The 20,698-nt window shown below is 34.3% G+C and overlaps 3 protein-coding genes and 1 non-coding gene across 4 annotated transcripts; 2 read left to right on the top strand and 2 right to left on the bottom strand.

Annotated features, from left to right (window-relative positions):
• Positions 1-20: 20 nt before the first annotated feature.
• LOC104706169 (putative serine/threonine-protein phosphatase 2A regulatory subunit B'' subunit TON2) lies at positions 21-3,501 on the bottom strand. The gene is made up of 12 exons (XM_010422331.3): positions 3,148-3,501; positions 2,769-2,860; positions 2,587-2,649; positions 2,402-2,500; positions 2,144-2,302; positions 1,840-1,911; positions 1,570-1,702; positions 1,403-1,467; positions 1,226-1,301; positions 1,016-1,117; positions 713-905; positions 21-423 (listed from the first exon to the last, which is right to left on the bottom strand). Exons 1-12 carry the CDS (start codon positions 3,287-3,289, stop codon positions 177-179), a joined length of 1,443 nt encoding a protein of 480 aa, XP_010420633.2. The 5' UTR covers positions 3,290-3,501; the 3' UTR covers positions 21-176.
• Positions 514-631, bottom strand: LOC147939668 (small nucleolar RNA snoR104). Its single transcript, XR_015564934.1, has one exon. It is a non-coding gene; the product is annotated as a small nucleolar RNA snoR104 (small nucleolar RNA).
• A 130-nt stretch (positions 3,502-3,631) lies between the features above and the next one.
• LOC104706168 (GTP-binding protein OBGC, chloroplastic) lies at positions 3,632-6,722 on the top strand. Its single transcript, XM_087462291.1, has 6 exons — positions 3,632-4,743; positions 5,230-5,503; positions 5,587-5,878; positions 5,965-6,130; positions 6,218-6,326; positions 6,440-6,722. Exons 1-6 carry the CDS (start codon positions 3,632-3,634, stop codon positions 6,536-6,538), a joined length of 2,052 nt encoding a protein of 683 aa, XP_087318417.1. The 3' UTR covers positions 6,539-6,722.
• Positions 6,723-13,407: 6,685 nt separating this feature from the next.
• On the top strand, positions 13,408-14,819 carry LOC104706167 (ethylene-responsive transcription factor ERF086). Its single transcript, XM_010422326.3, has one exon. The coding sequence runs from the start codon at positions 13,519-13,521 to the stop codon at positions 14,563-14,565; it is 1,047 nt and encodes a 348-aa protein (XP_010420628.1). The 5' UTR covers positions 13,408-13,518; the 3' UTR covers positions 14,566-14,819.
• The last annotated feature ends 5,879 nt before the right edge of the window (positions 14,820-20,698 follow it).

The following is a 20,698-nucleotide window of genomic DNA, read 5'->3' as shown; positions in this document are numbered from 1 at the left end:
CCAAGTATTAGACAAGAAACAATATAAACAGCCATTTCTTTCATTAAACGTCACCAACTAATAATAAGCTTCTTACAACATACACACAGATAAGAGTGGAGATGTGACTGTTCACTAGTGGAGACTTTTGCTCTTAATGATTAGCATTTTTTAGGTAGACACAGGAAATAACATTATCACTGAGACTCTTCCTCAGGTGGTTCTTCTTCTTCTTGAAGAAGGTTCTCACGGTTGTCATGAGCCCAGAAGCCTCGCACATCTATAAGCATGCTCGCAACGGTTCCACCTTGTTTACATCCCAAGAGATCACCCAGTGTGATCTTTAACGGGTCAGATGGCTTTACCATGTCCCAGATCTCATCCCGGACATCCTCTATGCACAATTCATAGTTCCCACCTTCTATCCATTTCTGGTGAACATCTCTGCAAGTTTAAGAGAGAGAAAATTTTAGACACTCATTCAAAAGAGAGACAATGGCATGATCTCACATCAACGGTGTATTTTATATGCACTAGTGTCTTTGCAGATATGAGACTTGCGGAACAAAACTCAGCTTCCGCAAGCAGGAAATGCAGAATTTTTATTTAGGAAGATTGTATCAGATAACATCACAACTCTTTGATGCTCCCCTTCTTTACTTCCATGTCTTTAACAAAATCTACTAAAAGTAAAAAACTAAACAGATTCAGTCTCCTGACAAAGATTAATTACCTGAAGAGAGAGTGAATATCAGCAGTAGTGAGAAAGCCTCTCCCTTGGAGATCAAGGCAACGGAATAAATATGTCAAGCCCTCTGGAGTGTCTTTATTCTCCAAAGCAAGAACAAAATCAAGGAAACTGTCGAAGTCCATTTCCCGGGAATTGCCTGCGCCACTTTTACCACGCCGGACATGCTCATCGAACACTACAAAAACAAAGGGACACTTAGTATGTACCCAACCACTTCAAAAACAATATTAAGCTTGTCTTGATCACTTTTGGTAAGTATCAATACTACAAAAATCCTACACTGACCTCTTTCGATGAAAATCTCAGTTAGGGTCCCATCAGCATATTCTTTGAGTTCTTGTTTGCTCAACGATCCACTCATATCTTTATCAAGTGCGAGAAACATATCTACCGAAAAAAAAGAAACTCTGGATTCAATTATATTTGAGTTCTTAATAAGAAATAGCTAGAACTTTTGTCAGTTTATCTGCAGGTATTAGGCCAGAGCACACCCACCACATATGCGTTGAGCTGAAGTCAAAGAGAACCAATTTTCTGCCTGTTCAGTGTCTGTGACCTCCTCCTCGCTTTCCTAACAGTAGGATATCCAAGGAAAAATCAGAAAATGGAAGTAAAATATATAGTAGCTTCTGGAAGTTAGCTGTAATCCCTTCATCTTTCATCTAAATTTACCTGATGCAATTCCATTAGTTCCTGCAGACAGTTACTAAGAAGTATCTTCTTAATACAGGCTCTTCCTGTAAGCAAAACACGATCACATTTAAATTTAACACATGTAGATTGAATACTAGGTCAAGCAAATTTTGCACTGCCTCAACATAATAAATCTTTTTGCCTACCTCGCCTGTGGGGATCACAGAAGAAGAAAAACTTTTGTGCAGCTATGCGACAATACATTTGATTAAAGGCTGGAGGCATGTCCCTCAATTGTGCCAGATTAGGGATTAGACCACCAATGTAGGACTCCATATCCTATAATAGTAACATCAAAGAGACTATTTGTTAGGAACTCCGACATAAGAGTCGGCACCATTTGCACGTAGGACGACTACTTGAAGCACCTAGGGCCAATTCTAAAATTAAAGCTTTAGAGCTACTTGGGTACTTACATCAGATTGAAGGAAACCATCAGAGTCTTCGTCAAGCTCACTCATATCAATCCTAGCTTGTGTAAGTGACACCTGAACAGTGTTAGAGCATATACGTAATCAAAACGAGTATAAACTATAGTTGATTAAAGTATAAGACAAGTCAAAGTAAGAAAAACTTGAAAAACAAACATCAAGACTAGCAAAGCTAGTGCCACTCAAATACAACAACGAAACTCCCTATATTTAGCTTATGGCACAGACTGATGTATAGCCACAATAACCAAAACTGCATACACAAAAAAAAACACGTAAGGATACTCACCGTGCGCATCACATAAAGATAAAAAGGTAAAATGGCGATCCTCCCAGCCTCGTCCTTCTCAAACTTCATGAAATTGGATGGGCTAAAAAACCGGCGACATTTGGGACCGATTTGTTCTGTACATACAGAGGAAATATGACAGAAGTCTTCATAGTTCATCTACATGTACAAGACAGCACAAATATCAGCATCAACATTACCACAGATAAAAATAATAATTTCAGCTCTAGAGCAACACTATACAAAAGATGTTTATACCTTTTCAGCACCAGTGGCATCATCAATCACACAATTTTCTCTCAAACAAACCCACATAGCCGCCAAATCATCGGCATTCAACAAAAGATCCGATTGTTTCTGTGGAAATTAACCAACATGACGAAGTGAGCAAAAACATTAAACTTCTTCCGAAGCAATAAGAGCAGGAAATGAAGAGTCTATACCTTCAAGAAGCGGTATTTTGCAAGCTTCTGTACCCTTTGACTAATAGATCCATTTTCTGGTTTCTGAACCAAGAGTAAAAGAACATAAATCTTATTGTCAAGACACAAATTACCAACTTTTAGGAATGGTATAACACATTGCAAGTTTTACATTGAGTAAAATACTAATGTAAGGGACAAACCTTCTTGTAGAAACTCGGTATGGTGCCTGCTTCTTGGCTTTTCTGTTGCTTCTCTTTGAATATCTCAAGCAATATTCTCTTCGTCTCAAGCTCTACAAAACAAATAACATTAATCCCTTATCAAACTTTGCAAAACCAAGACTCCATCATAGTTAAACAGAGTGTTTGTCTACATAAAAAAAAGGTACATTTTCCCCAGACGGTTCTAAATTCAGGAACTTTACTCATATCCAAAACATAACAAACTACAAAATGCGATTAAAAATTCGAAATTTCCTCAATTTATGACATCACCTTAAGCTAAAAGATTATAATAAGAAAACTACAGACAGACTGTCCCAACAACCAAAACGCGGCAACAAGCAAAAAAGAACCTTACCCATTAGAGCTTCGGATCCTAATCCAGCGCCGGAACCAATATACCGTCGTAGATTTCTAACCCAAAGCATCGATGATGCCGGAGGGATCTTCCTCTGCGTCGATGTATCGTGACTCTCACCATCGCTAGATCCGCTATACATTTTCTCTAATCTCACACCCTCAATGCCAGCTACCAAATGAAGCAGAGAGAGAGATTAAAACCCTTTGAGAGGAAGGTGAGACTGAACCAGAAACTGCAGAAACCCTAGAGCCCCCCTTTCTCTCTCTCTCTCTCTCTCTCTCCCTCTCTCTGAAGCTCCTTAATCTGCGAGATCCAAAGCTTCAAACTTCAAAGGTAACAAAAGTTTCTTTTGTTTTGCAGTATAAGTCCTCGTGTTTATATTACTTTTCAATTATTTTACGAAACTTTAAAAATCAATATTTAGTGCAATTTGTGTTAATAACAATATAGTCCCGTTAGATAGCTTCTTCAGAGAAACAAAATGGCTTCCATATCCATTTACTGTTTCTTCACTCCTCAAGCTCTAGCCCGACAAACCAGGACGCGGAAGATCTTCGCTAAACCTGACCAAGTCTCGGGAAGAACCACCAAAAACCCTAGAAAAACGAAGCTCAAACGCGAAGTCGATCTTAAATCTCGAGGCGGCGATAAACTCCAGCCAGTTTCTGACGCCGGCGGCGAAGCTACTACTTATACCCGTCTTCCTCCCAGGGAAGATTTCTCAGATGTGTCTCTTTTGTCTTCTTCTTATTTAAAAGTTTCCGAAGAAGTGAAGTTGTCTGAGTCAAATGTGGCTAGGGTCGAGGAAAAGGTTGAACCTTTGGGGGAAATTGAGGAAGAAGAGAAAGAGAAAGAGGTGAAGAGTTATGATGATGATGATATCTGGGGGAATTATAGAAGATTGGATGTGTTTGAAGGCAGTTCAGGATCAATTGATGAAGATGATGAAGATTGGGAAGAGGAAGTGTTTGAGTATGGTGATGATGATACGGATGAGAGTGAAGGATCTGGGTCGAAGGATGGAAAAGTTTTATGTTTCTCGGGTGAAGAGGGAGAGGAAGAGGAAGATGCTGAGATTGGGGTGAAGGAGAAAGGGGTTCCAGCGGTGATGCGGTGTTTTGATAGAGCGAAGATATTTGTTAAAGCTGGTGATGGAGGGAACGGTGTGGTGGCGTTTAGGAGAGAAAAGTTTGTTCCTTTTGGAGGGCCTTCTGGTGGAGATGGAGGGAGAGGAGGGAATGTGTATGTAGAGGTTGATGGGTCGATGAATTCGTTGTTGCCGTTTCGTAAGAGTGTGCATTTCAGGGCGGGACGTGGGGAACATGGGAGAGGGAAGATGCAGAGTGGAGCTAAAGGAGATAGTGTTGTGGTGAAAGTGGCTCCTGGGACGGTGGTGAGACAGGCTAGAGAGGTTGGGAGTGAGGTGGAGGGTGAGGAGGAGGAGGAGAAGGAAGTGCTTTTGGAGTTGTTGCATCCGGGACAGAGGGCATTGTTGTTGCCTGGTGGTAGAGGTGGACGAGGGAATGCTTCGTTTAAGTCAGGGATGAATAAAGTTCCTAGGATAGCTGAAAATGGTGAAGAAGGTCCTGAAATGTAAGTGTGTTTTTTTTCATTTTGAGTTGTTCCAAATCAGGGGATTGATGGAATATTGTGTAAAGTTTGAGACTTCAACGCACTGTTAGTATTCACTTTCCACCCTCGTGATGTTAGATACCCAAGGGACGAACTAATCATAGAAGCTGAATGCTTAAATGATGTAAAGATTTCATTTTGGTATAGGAGCATGGAACTCTTTCTATTATTTGTTTAAGCTTGATTTGTACATGTGAGTGTTTACTTGCAAGTAGTAACGCTCCTGTTGATACAGAGATGTTGATGTTTTATGAATGGATTTGAATTTCTGGGTTAACTTTAGATTGGCCTAAGTAGTCTAAGAGTCAAATACTTTCATGCTGGTGTAGACTTGTGAGACTTTGTGTTTGCCTTTCTAAGACATGTAATATGTGGCTCTTATATTTTGGTTTTTTTTTCTTTCTGGGAAGCTCTGATTTTGAATTATAACTTTTCATATTCCTATAGGTGGCTGGACTTGGAACTGAAACTGGTCGCAGACGTAGGTATCGTGGGTGCTCCAAATGCAGGAAAAAGCACGTTGTTGAGCGTGATATGTGCCGCTCAGCCAACCATAGCAAATTACCCATTCACCACGTTACTTCCCAATCTAGGTGTGGTTTCATTTGATTATGATTCAACAATGGTGGTCGCAGATCTTCCTGGTTTGCTCGAAGGAGCGCACAGAGGCTTTGGTTTAGGCCATGAGTTTCTAAGGCACACTGAGAGATGTTCAGCACTGGTAAAACAACCGTCTATAGATTCAATCTTTAATACTTTATTTTTGTTTTTTCTTAGACGAGCCTCTCTTTTGTGGGTGTAAAGGTACATGTTGTGGATGGTTCAGCTCCGCAACCTGAACTTGAGTTTGAAGCTGTTCGTCTCGAACTCGAACTATTCAGTCCTGAGATCGCCGAAAAGCCTTACGTAGTGGCATACAACAAAATGGACCTCCCAGATGCTTACGAGAAGTGGCCAATGTTTCAGGAAACTCTTCGTGCCCGTGGGATTGAACCTTTTTGTATGAGCGCAGTACAAAGAGACGGTACACATGAAGTAATCTCCTCCGTTTATGAACTCCTAAAGAAGTACAGAGCAGCCAATGCAGAACCCAAAGGTGTGTTCTACTTTTAATTTGGCATAATAGAATGAGACCGTGCTTATGCAGTGTATTGATGGGGTTTGTTTTCAAATTGGCTGTAGCATTGTTCGATCAAGCGAATGAGAATCTGGACCATGTAGCTAAGAAGATTGATAAGGAACGACGAGCAGCCATTAATGAGTTTAAGATCTTCCGCGATAGTGGTACCAGGGCGTGGCATGTAGTTGGAGCCGGGCTTCAGCGGTTTGTCCAGATGACTAACTGGCGGTATGAGTTAAACTCCAGCCAAGATTTTATGCAATCTAACTAATCGGGTGCCACTGACCAATGTCGATGCGATTTGTGTTTGGATAGGTACATGGATTCAGACAAAAGGTTTCAGAACGTGCTTGATGCTTGCGGTGTGAACAAATCACTGAAGAATATGGGCGTTAAAGAAGGTGATACCGTGATCGTAGGAGAGGTTTGTATGAGTTTCTCAAAATGTTTTTTTTTGTCTGTTAAAAGTGGTTAAGATTTAGAGGTTTATGAAATGTTTACAATCTTTTTATTTATGTGTATTATGTATGTGGATAGATGGAGTTGATATGGCATGACTCAGCCAATGGCTCGAGCCGTCCTACAGATTCGAACAAGACTTCCACAGATTCAGTCAGATGGCCTCAGTGGAAATAAAACCATCTTTACTTCTCTTTGTTGTTGTGGAATGTGGAGTGTTTCTTAAACCCACGGGATAAGTCAATCAGTTTACTTTGCCGGTCATTTGAGTGAAACCGGTCGCAGATCATTGAATCAAATTTTTTAGATGTATTGTATATGTATCATATATTATCATTTTTGGGATTTGTTATGGTCTGTATTTGATGTGACTAGGGATGTCAATGGACTGGCCCGGCCCGGCCCAGCCCGAAACCCGTAAAGCCCGCATATGTTTGAGCTCGGCCTGGTCTGGCCCGAAATATTTCCGAGCCTATATTTCAAAGTCCAAGCCTGGCCCTAACAGGATTACAGGGCTTTTCGGGCTTATCTTACCGATCAAAAATTCAAACTTATAAACCTTAAAAAACAGTGTTAGAAGGTGCACTATAAAACAAATCAATCAAAAATTTAATAACTCATCTATATTTATTACAACCAACTTAATTTAATATAAAAAGTTTAAAACTAAACAAAATTTTGAAGTATTAAATATGGTTTTTAAGTAAATATAAAAACTAGAATTAGAGTTTAAAACTTTAATTAAAATAAATTATTAATCAAATATTGCAATCAAACAAAAACGTTAACAAAAAAGTACAAATATATTTGTTAAAGAACTTTTCGGGCTGACCCGAGCCCGAAAAACTCTATAGCCCAAATGGGCTGAACCGAAAAACCCTATTTTTTCTGGAGATATATATTTAAATCCGAGCCCGCTATTTTTCAGAGTTGCACTGGGCCAACCCGCAGGTTTTGGCCCTAATTGATATGCCTAGATGTGACCTTACTAAAAGAAAAAACGATGTTTTAGACCTACAATTATCTGTGAGGAAAAAATATAGTATATGTTAATAAGAATGTCCCATTTTATTACACTTTTTCTTTAATCTATACTAACATTTTTACACAACAGAGGTGTTGAAAAGAAAACAAAAACATTTACACCACCTATGCATCACTTGACCAACTGAAAATGAGCTGGTTGAAGCAAATAATTGATTAGTCGGTTCAATGTCTTTAAATTTTTATTTTATTTAAACAACTTTTGTAACAATTTGCAGTATTCCTTGTTTTTTAGCTCTTAAAAGTATATTATCTGATAACAACGAATTTTGAGACACAATATAAGTAAGTTGATGGTATTTGCCTATTTGGTATCACACAAAAATTAACAAAAAATTAGCCGTATATACATGTAAACCGGCCGGTTTGTAAAAAAAAAGACAGGAAGAGAAGAAACGGGAAGGAGGGATATGGTCTAAATCACTGGCAGTTCTCTCCTCATATCAGCCGTCCAATCCAAAAATCAGACGGTCCGTACGAGAGAAGATCTTCTTTTTGACCAGACACATCCGTCGGGTCAGATCACGACACGTAAGTGCAAAGCATTGGATTTAGTTGAGTTTAAGTACTTTTTGTGTTGTGTTCCTCGTTCGTTGTCGCGTGCGGCAACAGTATCTTACGTGTCATCGACAGTATCTTACATAGTATGCGCCTACTAGGTTCGGTGGGGTTTCTCTCTAGCTTACGTGTTTACTTTTCATTGGTTTTTTGTTCCTTCCCGAAGTAAATCTATCTAACTGTGTGTTTGTTTCTGAAGTTGCCTTGTTTGGTTCCGTTGTGTTTGCGTTTCGAAATAAAATTCTTTCACGTTTCATACTTTTAAATTAACCGGAAAAAGAAAAAATCTGTAATTTTAAACCGTTTTTTTATTATGAATCTACAAATTATTCAACGATGTATACAAACTATTCAACGATGTAAACAATTTAATTATCATTTGAAGTGATTAGAGAGAGAGAGAGCCAGAGCACATGGAGAGCACGAACATAATTTAGGATATAATTATGATGTGTTACGTCCCACTAGGTGCCACGAATGTGTCTTGATCACCTGACTTTTAATTTTTAAAAATGAGTAGTACTAGTAAACAAAAGGATCAGAGCTTATAACTTTCCAATAATGACCCGAATTCTAGAACAGAGTAATCTACACGAGTGTAACCACAAATAAATATATTTATATCATGCTTTGGTTTTTGAGCAAAACATTGAATACTCCCAAGAGACATCAAACTATTAAAACAGAAAAAAAATCGAAAGTGTTATATTGAAATATATCATTCTTATTTACACTTAGGTTATATGAAAACTGAAGAAGAAAAAACAATAAAAAACAGTTACAGTGTTTTACACTTCGGCTGATTATATATAAACAAATATGGCAGTGATAATTAATATGAATCTTTATGAACTTGTATTGTCGGAGATATATAATTCAATAGCAAACTTATAGTGAAGTCCCCACTTGGCTTTTTTGGTCACAGTGTCTGGACTCTCGTCAAAGTCCAAGTTTGTTCTAAGACAACCTTTACCCCTAAATCCCGGGGATGTCCTTTTGACACTAAAAATAAAATTTAAAATCACACAGAAATTTATTTAAATTTCATAAGCAAAAGTTTTGGCTTTTCATTAGCTGTTCAAAATTTTGTGTATTTTTTTCTTTGCCTTTTGTTTTTGAGAAATGTGAAGAAATTCTTCATTCCTGAACCCAAGAAAGCCTCGATCACATGGAACTTGACTAAAAGATTTCCACCCAAAAGTGTTCAATAGCTCAATAGTGCAATCCCAATATCGTGCGCAAAGCCAATTGGGATTATCACATGTCACATGTTTTCCAAATTAATTACCCTATTCTGAAAACATGATCAAAGAGATTATAGATTGTTTTTTTTTTACTTCTCCGAGGTTTTGTAGGGAAAATTTCAGATCAACTTAAGTTCTATATTAGCCATACCAAACGTAAGAAAATCATCTCATGCAATTCATTACAAAACTATTGAACTATAAGTCTATAACCATGTACCCAAAGCGATAGTGTGTTTTTTTTTTTTTTTTTTTTTTTTGTAGACTCATATGTAACATGATGTAACATGATGTTTGATGATATACGAATTAATTTTTTCAAGGTTTGATATAATAATGCGGCTTAAATACCGACAATTTATGTATTAGTTTCTGTGAATTATTACAAGACTTTCATGTATATTTTTGACTCATTATGTATATGTTTTACGTGCAAACATTTTTCACATCATTTCGATGTAATTGCTCGAAACATTTCGACAAGGTGATGTCAATTTTGTGGGAGATTTTTTTTGTCTTTAGTCTTTAGAAAAGTAAGTATATATAATGAAACTGGCCCTAGTTGAATTATCATTTTTAAGAAAGATAATGTACGATGTGGATTACAATAAAAAAGAGAAGAGAACTAACTACAGTTAATTAAATAACATTATCACTGATTAAAATTTCAGTGGTAAATAATAAGTAAAACTATGAATGTATACGCGAACGTACATAGTCAAATGTAAGGTTAGTCCCACGTCAAGTTCAAAATCTGAGTGGAGTAGTCAAGGGTCATCAGATTCTTAATATAGCTTAAGCCTGTCTTTAACCCCAATTCATAAAAAGAGGATGATGAAATATACTACTAATTTATTTACCCAATTAAACAATTATTACTTTATTCTAATCATTACGTTTTAGAACTCTATGCAATATCCGGACACGAATTGGAGTTTTGTTTACACTTTTCCTAGAGTTTTGATACAAACATTCCTATCTAGACAATAGATTAGTTCTATGCTACTCTATAATTTATCTCGGCCTAATAATCCGATAGAAATTTGCATAACAAACTTTATTTTTATAAAACTTCAGTTGTGTTAATTCTGGCGCACAACATTTTTGGTGTGTTTGGTAAATTGTATCGCCAAGACTGGAACGGTTGCACCAGAAGATGGTGACAACTGCCAAGTGCCAAATTAATCTGAATTCTCTCTTGTATTGACTAAATAGATCGATACATGTATCTATATTCAACTCAAGTTCCTTAAATATAGGTGAAGATAGAACCACATCAAAGAGACAAAGATATAAACAACTCCTAATTTTACAATGGTTATCACCCATCAAACCGACATCCGGTTATCGTGGTCCAACCACAATTGTATCATTGTTGTATTAGTCAAAGATAAAAAGAGCCAAAATGTAACAAGCATATATTATATTATTAGTTTGACTCATTTATATAAGGAAAAGAATTATAATTTCATTCCCAATGCTATTTAGCAATATGCAAAAAGCTTATACCAGCAATTGTCACATTTCCAACCCTTAATACAAGGAGTCCATCACACTTTTGTACCGTAGCCCATTCGGTTAAAAAGGCAACGTATTCATTCGAATTTAATTAAATTGATTATTGGTTTACGTGGCTTATGTGACATTTAAAGGAGAAGAAAAAAAGAGTTTAGCTAACCTTGTGCTTACACAAGTACACCTTTTCAGCTTTAAAACATTATAAATTTATAATGTATCAAAAACAGAAATTAAGTAATAAGTAAAAAGTAAGTAACACTCTACTTCTTTCATCTGCGCGTTAGTAGTTAATAGGAATCATTCTGAGCCTCTGGAGTAATTACAAAAATGAGAATATAACACTAATCATTTTTATCTCGTAAATTTTGAGCATTTTTTTTCCATTTTGGATGAGAATTATCGCCTATCAATTACTTTGGTGAACTTCATATTAATGCAACTTCTTAAACCTATATATTTCAAAAAATAAATTAGGTACGTAGGTCAATCTTTATATAATGTTACATTGTTTGACATACACGTAAACGAACGTAAAAGCTAATGAAATGAATTAGGCAGTCTCGGGACATTGGTAAGTAAGTATACTCTCGTCTCTCAATATAAAAATACTATATGTACTATATGGAAGTATAAACATTTACCCGTTCTAAATTTTAGATCGAAAGTATTTTAACCAAAAAAAACAAAAAACATCTAACACATGCATGGATAGTTTTGATAAACCAACGTGTGAATTAATAAGGTCCGTTGAATATGAATCAAAATTATCTTCAAACCAAAAGTACTAACTTATCCATATTCACAAATTCACAATCACATATGAGCATCAGCCTTTTACCCATTGAATATTATCAAAGATCTACTAAAGATTATCTAACACTTGACCAAAAAGATGTTAGTATATATATATATATATATATATCAAAGCTTATCACACCAAATCTATCTGTTTGCCTTTATTGAGTTCTAATACTATATGAAATTGTTTATATACTCTTCTCAAAACTAATTGATTAATGAAAATATGTACATCTCTTATTCGAACGTGGAATACATAAAAAATCAATCTAACATCCACAATGACTGAAATGTAAGCAATTCTTACTCTTTCGATAAGTTTGACTTAAAGTCTCTAATCTAGATCTAAAGTTCAAAGTTAGAGCTCATGCAAAGTCGGTTTCAAAACCGTATGTGGTTTTTTGGACTCTTTTAGTAAATTAAAAGTCGTGTTGTAGTTGACTATGAACAATTTTCTTGATTTCATCATATACATCCGTTGTCAGGTAAGGCGCATTAACTTCCGAATGCAATCAAATATGACAAATAACTAGTTGAAGCTCCTATGTATAAATATAATCCTACAAAACTACAAACACAAAGAGACTAAGATTGTTGTTGACTTGTGCTTGTTTGCATACAAGGACACCAATACAAATTGTCCACTGAGATATTTAATTAAAACCACATTTTAACGTACGTCCTAAGCATTTTGATTTTTGTTTGGTTCATCGTGTCTCTCTTTAACCACTCCCATTGAAAAATCATTACAAGATGACAAAAAGAATTGTTCTCATTTCTATTTCCGCTTAAAATGCGGGTTAACCATGTGATTTAATCAGGGGGTTTCTACAATTATATTAGACTAAACTAAAACTTTTTTTTTTTTGGACAAACAGACTAAACTAAAACCAAAACAAATATTCGATGTAGGAAAATAACACTCGAATTTTCATGTCCCTTGCTTATTCGATGTAACATTTGTTTTAATCAAAAACGTTTTAGGAGAATATTTAAAGCTTGCTGATTTTGAAATATATATTTTCAACTTGTTGAAATGTTGATATATTTTGTTAAAGCAAACTAACGAATCTATATATCTCAGTGCACTCAAATTGATAAGACATCCTTATTGTAATTAAAAATGCATATTACCTCTCATATATATCAATTAAGTAGGGGATTAACTCTACGAAAATTATCGATTCTTTTTATGTAGACCCTTGACCTTTATAGGCGATGGTCTGTAGGGTTATTATGCAAATTGCACGTGACCACTAAGCAGATTTTTTGAGTTAATTGATTAGCTTGATCCCATTGAAATAAAAGATTCAAGTAGCATGATGTAATATATACATCAGAATTTAGATATTTACTTTTTTTTCCTTATGTTTTACAATTTAATCTGTATTTATTTTCTTGTTCTTTATTCTAAATCAAGATTGGTTACTGTGACATTCCAGATTTTGCAGTAGTTCCAAACTTCCAATGATTCTTGGCCTCTGTCTTAGCTAGGCTTTACTAAGTAGCGGTTCGTGTATACCTGTATATACATATATACTGTATTTATACTGTACACATACACAGTTAAAGTTAAGACTCAAATCGGTGGATGTTAAAGGTCTAAAAGCATATTTAAAAATAAATAAAAATCGTCAGCTATTTTTGTTTATAGAAAAAAAACTAAATAATAATCAGTCAATTACGCTGTTTTAAAAATCCAACTGATGTGCCAACGTTTAGTTTATTTTTTGTCGTTGATGCTAAATATAATATCTTTGGAAAAACAAATAAAAGAAACAAAAGATAGTCTACTAAAAGCAGTTGAATCAAAAGTGAAGTCTCTCTATCAAGCTCATTGTCTCTCTATTTATAACAACACTTCACTTCCATTCCCAAACAGCACCATCATCTTTAGACAGAAGCAAGACAAAAAAAACCCTTATTCATCATAACACATCTTTTACCAAAACCCTAAAAGAAGCCTCATTTCAAAAAACCAGTTTCTTCATCATCATGTCAACCTCCAAAACCCTAGATCATAATAAATCATTTGAAACATCACAAACTCAAATGGGTTTTTCTCTAATCCACCAAAACACATCCACCAACACAACCACCACCACCACAACCGGCGAGAGACGAGGCCGGAGATCAAAGCAAGCAGAGCCAGGGAGGTTCCTAGGAGTCCGAAGACGTCCATGGGGTCGTTACGCAGCCGAGATCAGAGATCCAACCACCAAAGAACGTCACTGGCTCGGCACTTTCGACACAGCCCACGAAGCTGCTCTTGCCTACGATAGAGCCGCTCTTTCAATGAGAGGCACTCAAGCTCGAACCAACTTCGTATACACTCCAACTGATGTTCACACCATTCTCACAAACCCTAATCTCCATTCTCTCATCGTCTCTCCTTACAATAACAACCAATCTTTCTTACCAAACTCTTCTCCACAGTTTGTCATCGATCATCATCCTCATTATCAAAACTATCACCAACCACAACAACATAAACACACTGTCGCCCAAACTGTCTCACCCGCTGCTTCTTTCAAAACGCCAGTTCGTCATCAAAGCGCGGATATTCAAGCGTTTGGTAATAGTCCTCAAAACTCTTCTTCTAACGGCTCTTTATCTTCATCTCTAGACGAAGAAAACAACTTCTTCTTCTCCTTAACAAACGAAGAACATAATCACTCCAATAACAACTCGGGTTACTTGGACTGCATTGTCCCAAACCACTGCCTTAAACCACCTCCGGAAGCCACCACCACCCAAAATCAAGCCGGAGCTACTTTCACAACTCTGGAAGCAAGTAAAGCCTTTGAATCATACGGAGGGTTTAGTAATAGCTACTTCGAAGAAGGTGAGATGATGATGCTTAATCATCATGAGTTTGGTTCATGTGATCTTTCTGCCATGATCACTAACTATGGTGCTGCTGCTGCTTCAATGTCGTTGGAAGATTACGCGATAACTGAGCCACAAGATTTATCTTCTTCTTCTCTCGCTGCTTTTGGAGATGTTGTTGCAGACACTACTGGCTTCTACTCAGTCTTTTAAATCATTCTATATATTATATTTCTGTGTTTTATATATGCAATAATATTAATAGTTTTTACGTTATTCCATGGTCGTTTGATTTTGTTGTTAACTAGATGTTATCAACTTTATTATATATATTCTGCTTATTGTTTCATGCACCATAAGGTTACCCTAACCATGAAGTTTTGATTCTTTCTTTTTTTGTAATTTCTTATTTTTGGTATCATGGTTTTAATTAGCATAAAGTGATAATGCGAGTTGTATTAAGACCACCTTTTGTCCATGCTACTTCCAACATACTCATTATGTATATAATAAGTGTGGTGTGCTATAATAATGAAATCAAACTAAATTAATTGCCCCAGACGGATGTATGACTGGAAGTGAACAACTAAAATAGTATGTAATATCAGGATTATAAAATTAGTTGCAAAAAACTTCAATAATTCTAATTTTATTCAGTGTGTATACGCTCAGATAATTATATATGATTTTTTTAAGGATAATAGTAAAAAATTATGTTACTATGAATTATGACATTTGAGAGTTTTAGCTATGGAAAAAAAAATTAAATCTAGAGATGAGATATCTGCCATCAAATTTTGCATGGTTAAAAAAAAAATTAGTTAATGTGAGATGGACTTTAAGTGAAGAGTGAAGTAGCATGATGGTGTTTTTGGTCTTTGGACATGTGCTTTGGTCATGACTTGTTTGGTCTTTCATTGCACAATCACTGTTTCATGTCTCCCTCCTTTTGCCTTAACTTTTGTCTACAACAACTCAACATTCCAACTCCTAATATCATTTTTTTAATCTGTTTAAGGTTTTTGACTTTCTTCCATAGAACTCGATTAGTCCCTTTTCCAGTGTTGATCAACTTCACTTTTTTCTTCTTATTGTAGTTAAATTGACAAAGATCCAATCATAGCTGTTATACTTGTCAAACATATGTACGTTGGACTTTATCATATGTGATGCTTTACAATTTGTCAAAGTCCAAATAGTTATTAGAACTTCTTTTTTTTTTTGCTAATTTCTTCATGCATTAATATCTCGATTTAGGCCAAATGGCTCATTACATCAGAGAAGAACAAATAATTATCTCCATATATGTAAGCATGTACTCTTTCCGTTTCAAAATATAGGATATTTTAACTAAAGCACGCAGATTAAGAAATCTTTACTTTTAACAAGTTCAACCAACCAGAAACAATACTGCATAATATAAAATACTAAATTAACCTAAAAGTTGCATAAAAACTTGAAAACATCCTATATTATGAAACAAAAACTTCTCTAAAACATCTTATATTTTGAAACGGAGGGAGTATATTAATATATATGATATATATTTTTATTATGTTAAAAAACTTACTTCGATTGTTCTGATTTTGAAAAGCAAAAGGCATGTATCACTACAGTCTTAATTGTAGATCTAAGTAGTAACTCAGAGAAAAATCATTTAATGATTAGTAATTTTTTGGGGTTGTTGAAAGCATTTGTTGTGAATTGTGATGTTTCAAGGACCAAACTCCATGAATCATGATGATGATTATGATTTCTCTGTTGTTTGAGTAAAACTAGACGCAACGAACAAACCACACATGCACATGTTATATCAACAACACAAAGAACCAAGTACGAGAATTACTGACTACTACTTCCACATTAACAGTGTTTTTTTTTCTTACTTCTTTTCATTATATTTTACCTTTATATCTCATGATCAAAGTCATACGGATCGAATGTAGAACCAGAAGAACAAAATAGAAGCGTGACCCTGAGATCTGTTCTGTTCTATTTTTTTCCTTTTGTCATGATCGTCCTCTTCTTCTTGTTGTTCCAACAAAAGTTTTTAGAATCGGACTGTTTCAAACGAATATTGTATTCGCGTTTACTAATTTTTTTTTCTACGACATTATTTGTCTAATATTCTTTAAAAATTGTAAACGTACGCAACTATACACACATAATTTCACATTTAGTTTAGAAAAAAAAATGTCATATTGCATCATCATTATATATTAGATACTATCATATTACAAATGATATTTTTACCAATCGCAAAGAAAGAATATAAATCTATGCATCTTTTGGACAATGACCGATAATTCTACTCACACAATATATGCCACTATATTTCAATAAGGATTCACATTCCGATTATGATGTGAACTCAAGTTTAGAATATATGATTTTACGTTTTAAAAGCATTAGAATATTGAAACGAAACATAATAACTTGAATGTAAACATCAAAAACATAAAATAAACACATCTCATTCTCATCCAAACGTCCAAGCTCTTGATACAGTTTGCTGAAGATTAATCCTTGAATCAATTTCCTTAATTTGGCAACATCTTAGTAAGTGGGCTTTTGTATGGGCTTTAATCTCTTTTAAAAGTCATTAGAATATGAGCTTTATTGTGCAACAATTGTTACTTATTTGGAAGAAAAAAAAATGCTCTTGGCAGAGTGCAAGTGTCTACCTGATCGATGAGCTCTATTGTGCAACGATTGTTACTTATTTGGAAGAAAAAAAAATGCTCTTGGCAGAGTGCAAGTGTCTATCTGATCGATGAGCCAGGTACATATCTGGACTCAGAGCTACGGATCAACGCTGCAGTGGCCATAAAGCGGCACACTATACGCGTTCAGAAAGCCACGATTGTTGTGGAGCATAACATGATTATGGTGACCTATTTGGAATCGGGATGAGGAATCCTTTGACTTCACACCAAGGGTCAACAAATTAGGATCGATTAAGGACACAAATCAAAAGGCTGCAGGCAACTACTACAACGTGGATCGAGTATCATTGCATCCCAAGAGCCTTTCTCTGGATCATTATATAGCGATTATATTGTAAGACACTGAGCACTAGATTGTGTGCCAAGTAAAGTCTTCAGGTTCTTAAATTGTTTACGTACACACACCTCTGCCAACAATCACTCTTTAAGGATCGGGTTTGGCTTTGTGGCTCGCTTCAAATAGTTTACTAAACCACTTTTTTGTTGACAATTTCTTCATGCATTAAAATCACTCAAGGAGGTGGTGAATCCAGTCCTTTACAATAACTGGTGAACCATACCAAGGTCTGGTTTCATCGTCTGAACCAACAGGTGAATGGTAAACACCGTCGAAGGTAAACGTTAAGTGCACCTTCAAGATGAGCTGAAACCTCAGGGACCACTCCATCACCCCATGTCAGAAGGCACTATTATTTATGTAGTTTTAATCCTACTTATTATTTTCTTATTTTAATAAGTTTTTATTTTATTTTTTAGTATACATTTTCAAACTATTTTATTATTTTCAAATAATTTTATAATATATAATTTTAAATCTGAGTCCTAGTATATAAAATAGAAGATATTGAAAAATGTAATATATGCAGATAAAATTAGTTTTTTTTCTATTCAATACATCATACGTGGATCAAAAGAAAAATATACAAAAAAAACAACATGTACGAAGAATATCTCTCTTTATCTCGCTAATCTCCCTTTATCCCTAATCTCTCTTTATCTCGCTAATCTCTCTTTATCCCTAATCTCTCGAGTGAGAGTTACTTCCTTTTTCATTACTTCATCATTGCTATATACGCCATCTCTCTAATCTCTCTCTTTTATCTCCCTAATATCTCTTGTTGATCTCTTGTCCTTCAAGAGTTTGATTAAATCCTGCAAACTATCCTCTCTATCATCATTCTTCATGAAGACCTCAAACATACGGCCAGTCTGAGAAGAGCATCATCGATTTCATCTTTGTTGTTGGTAGTGAAGATGATTATCCTTTCTTCTCCGCAAGATGACCAAATACCATCAATACAATTCAATATTGCAGCAAGAAATAGTCGGCTTACTTGTTAGCACAATGCCATTGTATCAAAGGTTGAAGGATGGTGAAGCCTAATATTATCCCACCGAGACTTTAAATTCACATACATACTCAATAATTTACCTCGGGTATTTTTATTCCAAGCAAAAAGTATTGGATATTAAACGTCTAACTAAAAATAAGTTGTTTTTTTTAGGAATTTTCCTAGATAAAAGTGACTCTAAGGGGACATTTTGGTGCACATGTGCTATTTTATGATAGTAAACAAAAATAACAAACAACTAGGTACTAACCCGCGGTTTTCCGCGGGCTAAAATTTTTTTTGATGAAAATTTTTAATAATTTATTTTGTTATTATGTTATTTATAAAGTTTTGTGATTAAAAATTCGGTTTGCCTATATTAAACTTTTTGCATTTTAAAAATGTTTATTGAAAACCTGTCAATAAAATATTTGCATTGGCTTACTTGAGCCAATCTTGTACTCTGTTGTCAAATATATATGCAATGAATAAAACTGTTTAAAATTTTGTCAATTAAACGCAATCCTTGCTATAGTTGTGAAGTAAGCAAAAAGATATTCATGTAAAAAGAGCAACTAAATATAGCTAGTGAAGGTTCTCACAAATCTCTTTGAAAACAACATTCATTGTTTTTTTTGTGGCTTCTTTTTCTTGTCTGTAATAAGCACTTTCAAGCATTAAATATATTCAAATCTCAACTTAGTTTTATTTTCTTAAAGAACGGTGGCTAAATGAAAAATATAATTTTTTTAAATAGATAAAATACTATATCTATATCTTTTATTTTTTATTTATAAAATTTTAAAATCTAAGCCGTTAAACGAAACTGTTATATGTTTTATTGGATTTAATTTTTTTATAAAAATTTTAACCTGTGCTGAAATTTTTTTTTGATAAAATTTGTAGCTATATAGATTTTGTTCGATTAGATTTTTAAAATCTTAGCTGTTAATTTTTTTTTTAAGTACGAATTAGTTTTGATTCTAATAGATTTTTTCTACAATTTATTTTATTTTATGTGTACCCAATTTTCGTTTTTAATTAATTATATTTAATTAATTAATTAGTTAATTTTAATTAAGTTTTTTCTAATGGCATTTGAATTTAATTTTTTACACATTTTAAGGTTAGTTTAATTTAAATTTAAATTTGTTTAAGAATAATAACATTAGGAAGAAAAACAAAGACTAAATTCATTAATGTGAAGATTATATATGTAACGTAAAAAAAAGGCTTTTAACATTTAAATAAAAATTAAAAACATAACGAAACTGTCAAAAATATAGATCACTCACTAAATCAATAAAAAAAAAATTAGCAAGCACTTCATCGCTTGGCTCATGCATGTTATGCTCAATTATAAAACGTTTTAACACAAAATCAATAACTTATGACTTATGAGTCATATAAATAAAAACAAAAACTCGATGAAACCAAAATACAATTAGATACAGTATAAACGATCCTAACACATAGAGCATGGACCAAACTTATTAGTAACCCAAGCAAATAAACTGATTTCAAAATTATTTAAAAACTATGATTTAACCCGTGGTATACCACATAACAATTATTTTATTTTATTTAAAATGATGTTTGATTTTAGTGGCATTTAATTTAGTAATAAAATTATATATTTTTAATTTTTAATATTTTTTATATTTAAGCGGTGATACAATTATTCTTAAAGTATTGTAATTTTATCAGGATAAAACACTAAAATTATAAATTATAAATGTTTGTATAATGTATAATTAATCAGAATAATGTTTTTTATTTATTTAAAATAATACTATTATTGTTTTTTTGATATATAATTTTATATTAAAAATCACAATTAAGACTTTCCTTATTTAGAGAAACTTATTGAATGTTAAATGTTAGTTAACATTTAACAAGAATTCAAAAAAATCGAAAGATGTCCATAGAATAATTACGTTAATTAATATGTTTCCATAATTATTTTAATCTCTTACTATGAAGATAATCCTTGAATCAATTTCCTTAATTTGGCTTTTCTATGGGCTTTAATCTCTTTTAAAAGCCATTAGAATATGAGCTCCATTGTGAAACAATTGTTACTTATTTGGAAGAACAATGCTCCTAGCAGAGTGCAACTGTCTACCTGATCGATGAGCCAGGTACATATCTGGACTCAGAGACCATAGCTGCGGATCAACGCTTCAGATCAACGATGCAGTGGCGAAAAAGCGACACATTTTACGCGTTCAGAAAGCTGCGATTATTGTAGAGGATAACTTGATAATAGCGACCTATTTGGCATACCAA

This window comes from Camelina sativa, chromosome 8 (assembly GCF_030686135.1).
Source record: "Camelina sativa cultivar CO46 ecotype springtype chromosome 8, ASM3068613v1".
Classification (NCBI taxonomy): domain Eukaryota; kingdom Viridiplantae; phylum Streptophyta; class Magnoliopsida; order Brassicales; family Brassicaceae; genus Camelina; species Camelina sativa.
The sequence above is the reverse complement of the archived record's forward strand: the minus strand, read 5'-3'. Positions and strand labels throughout refer to the sequence as shown.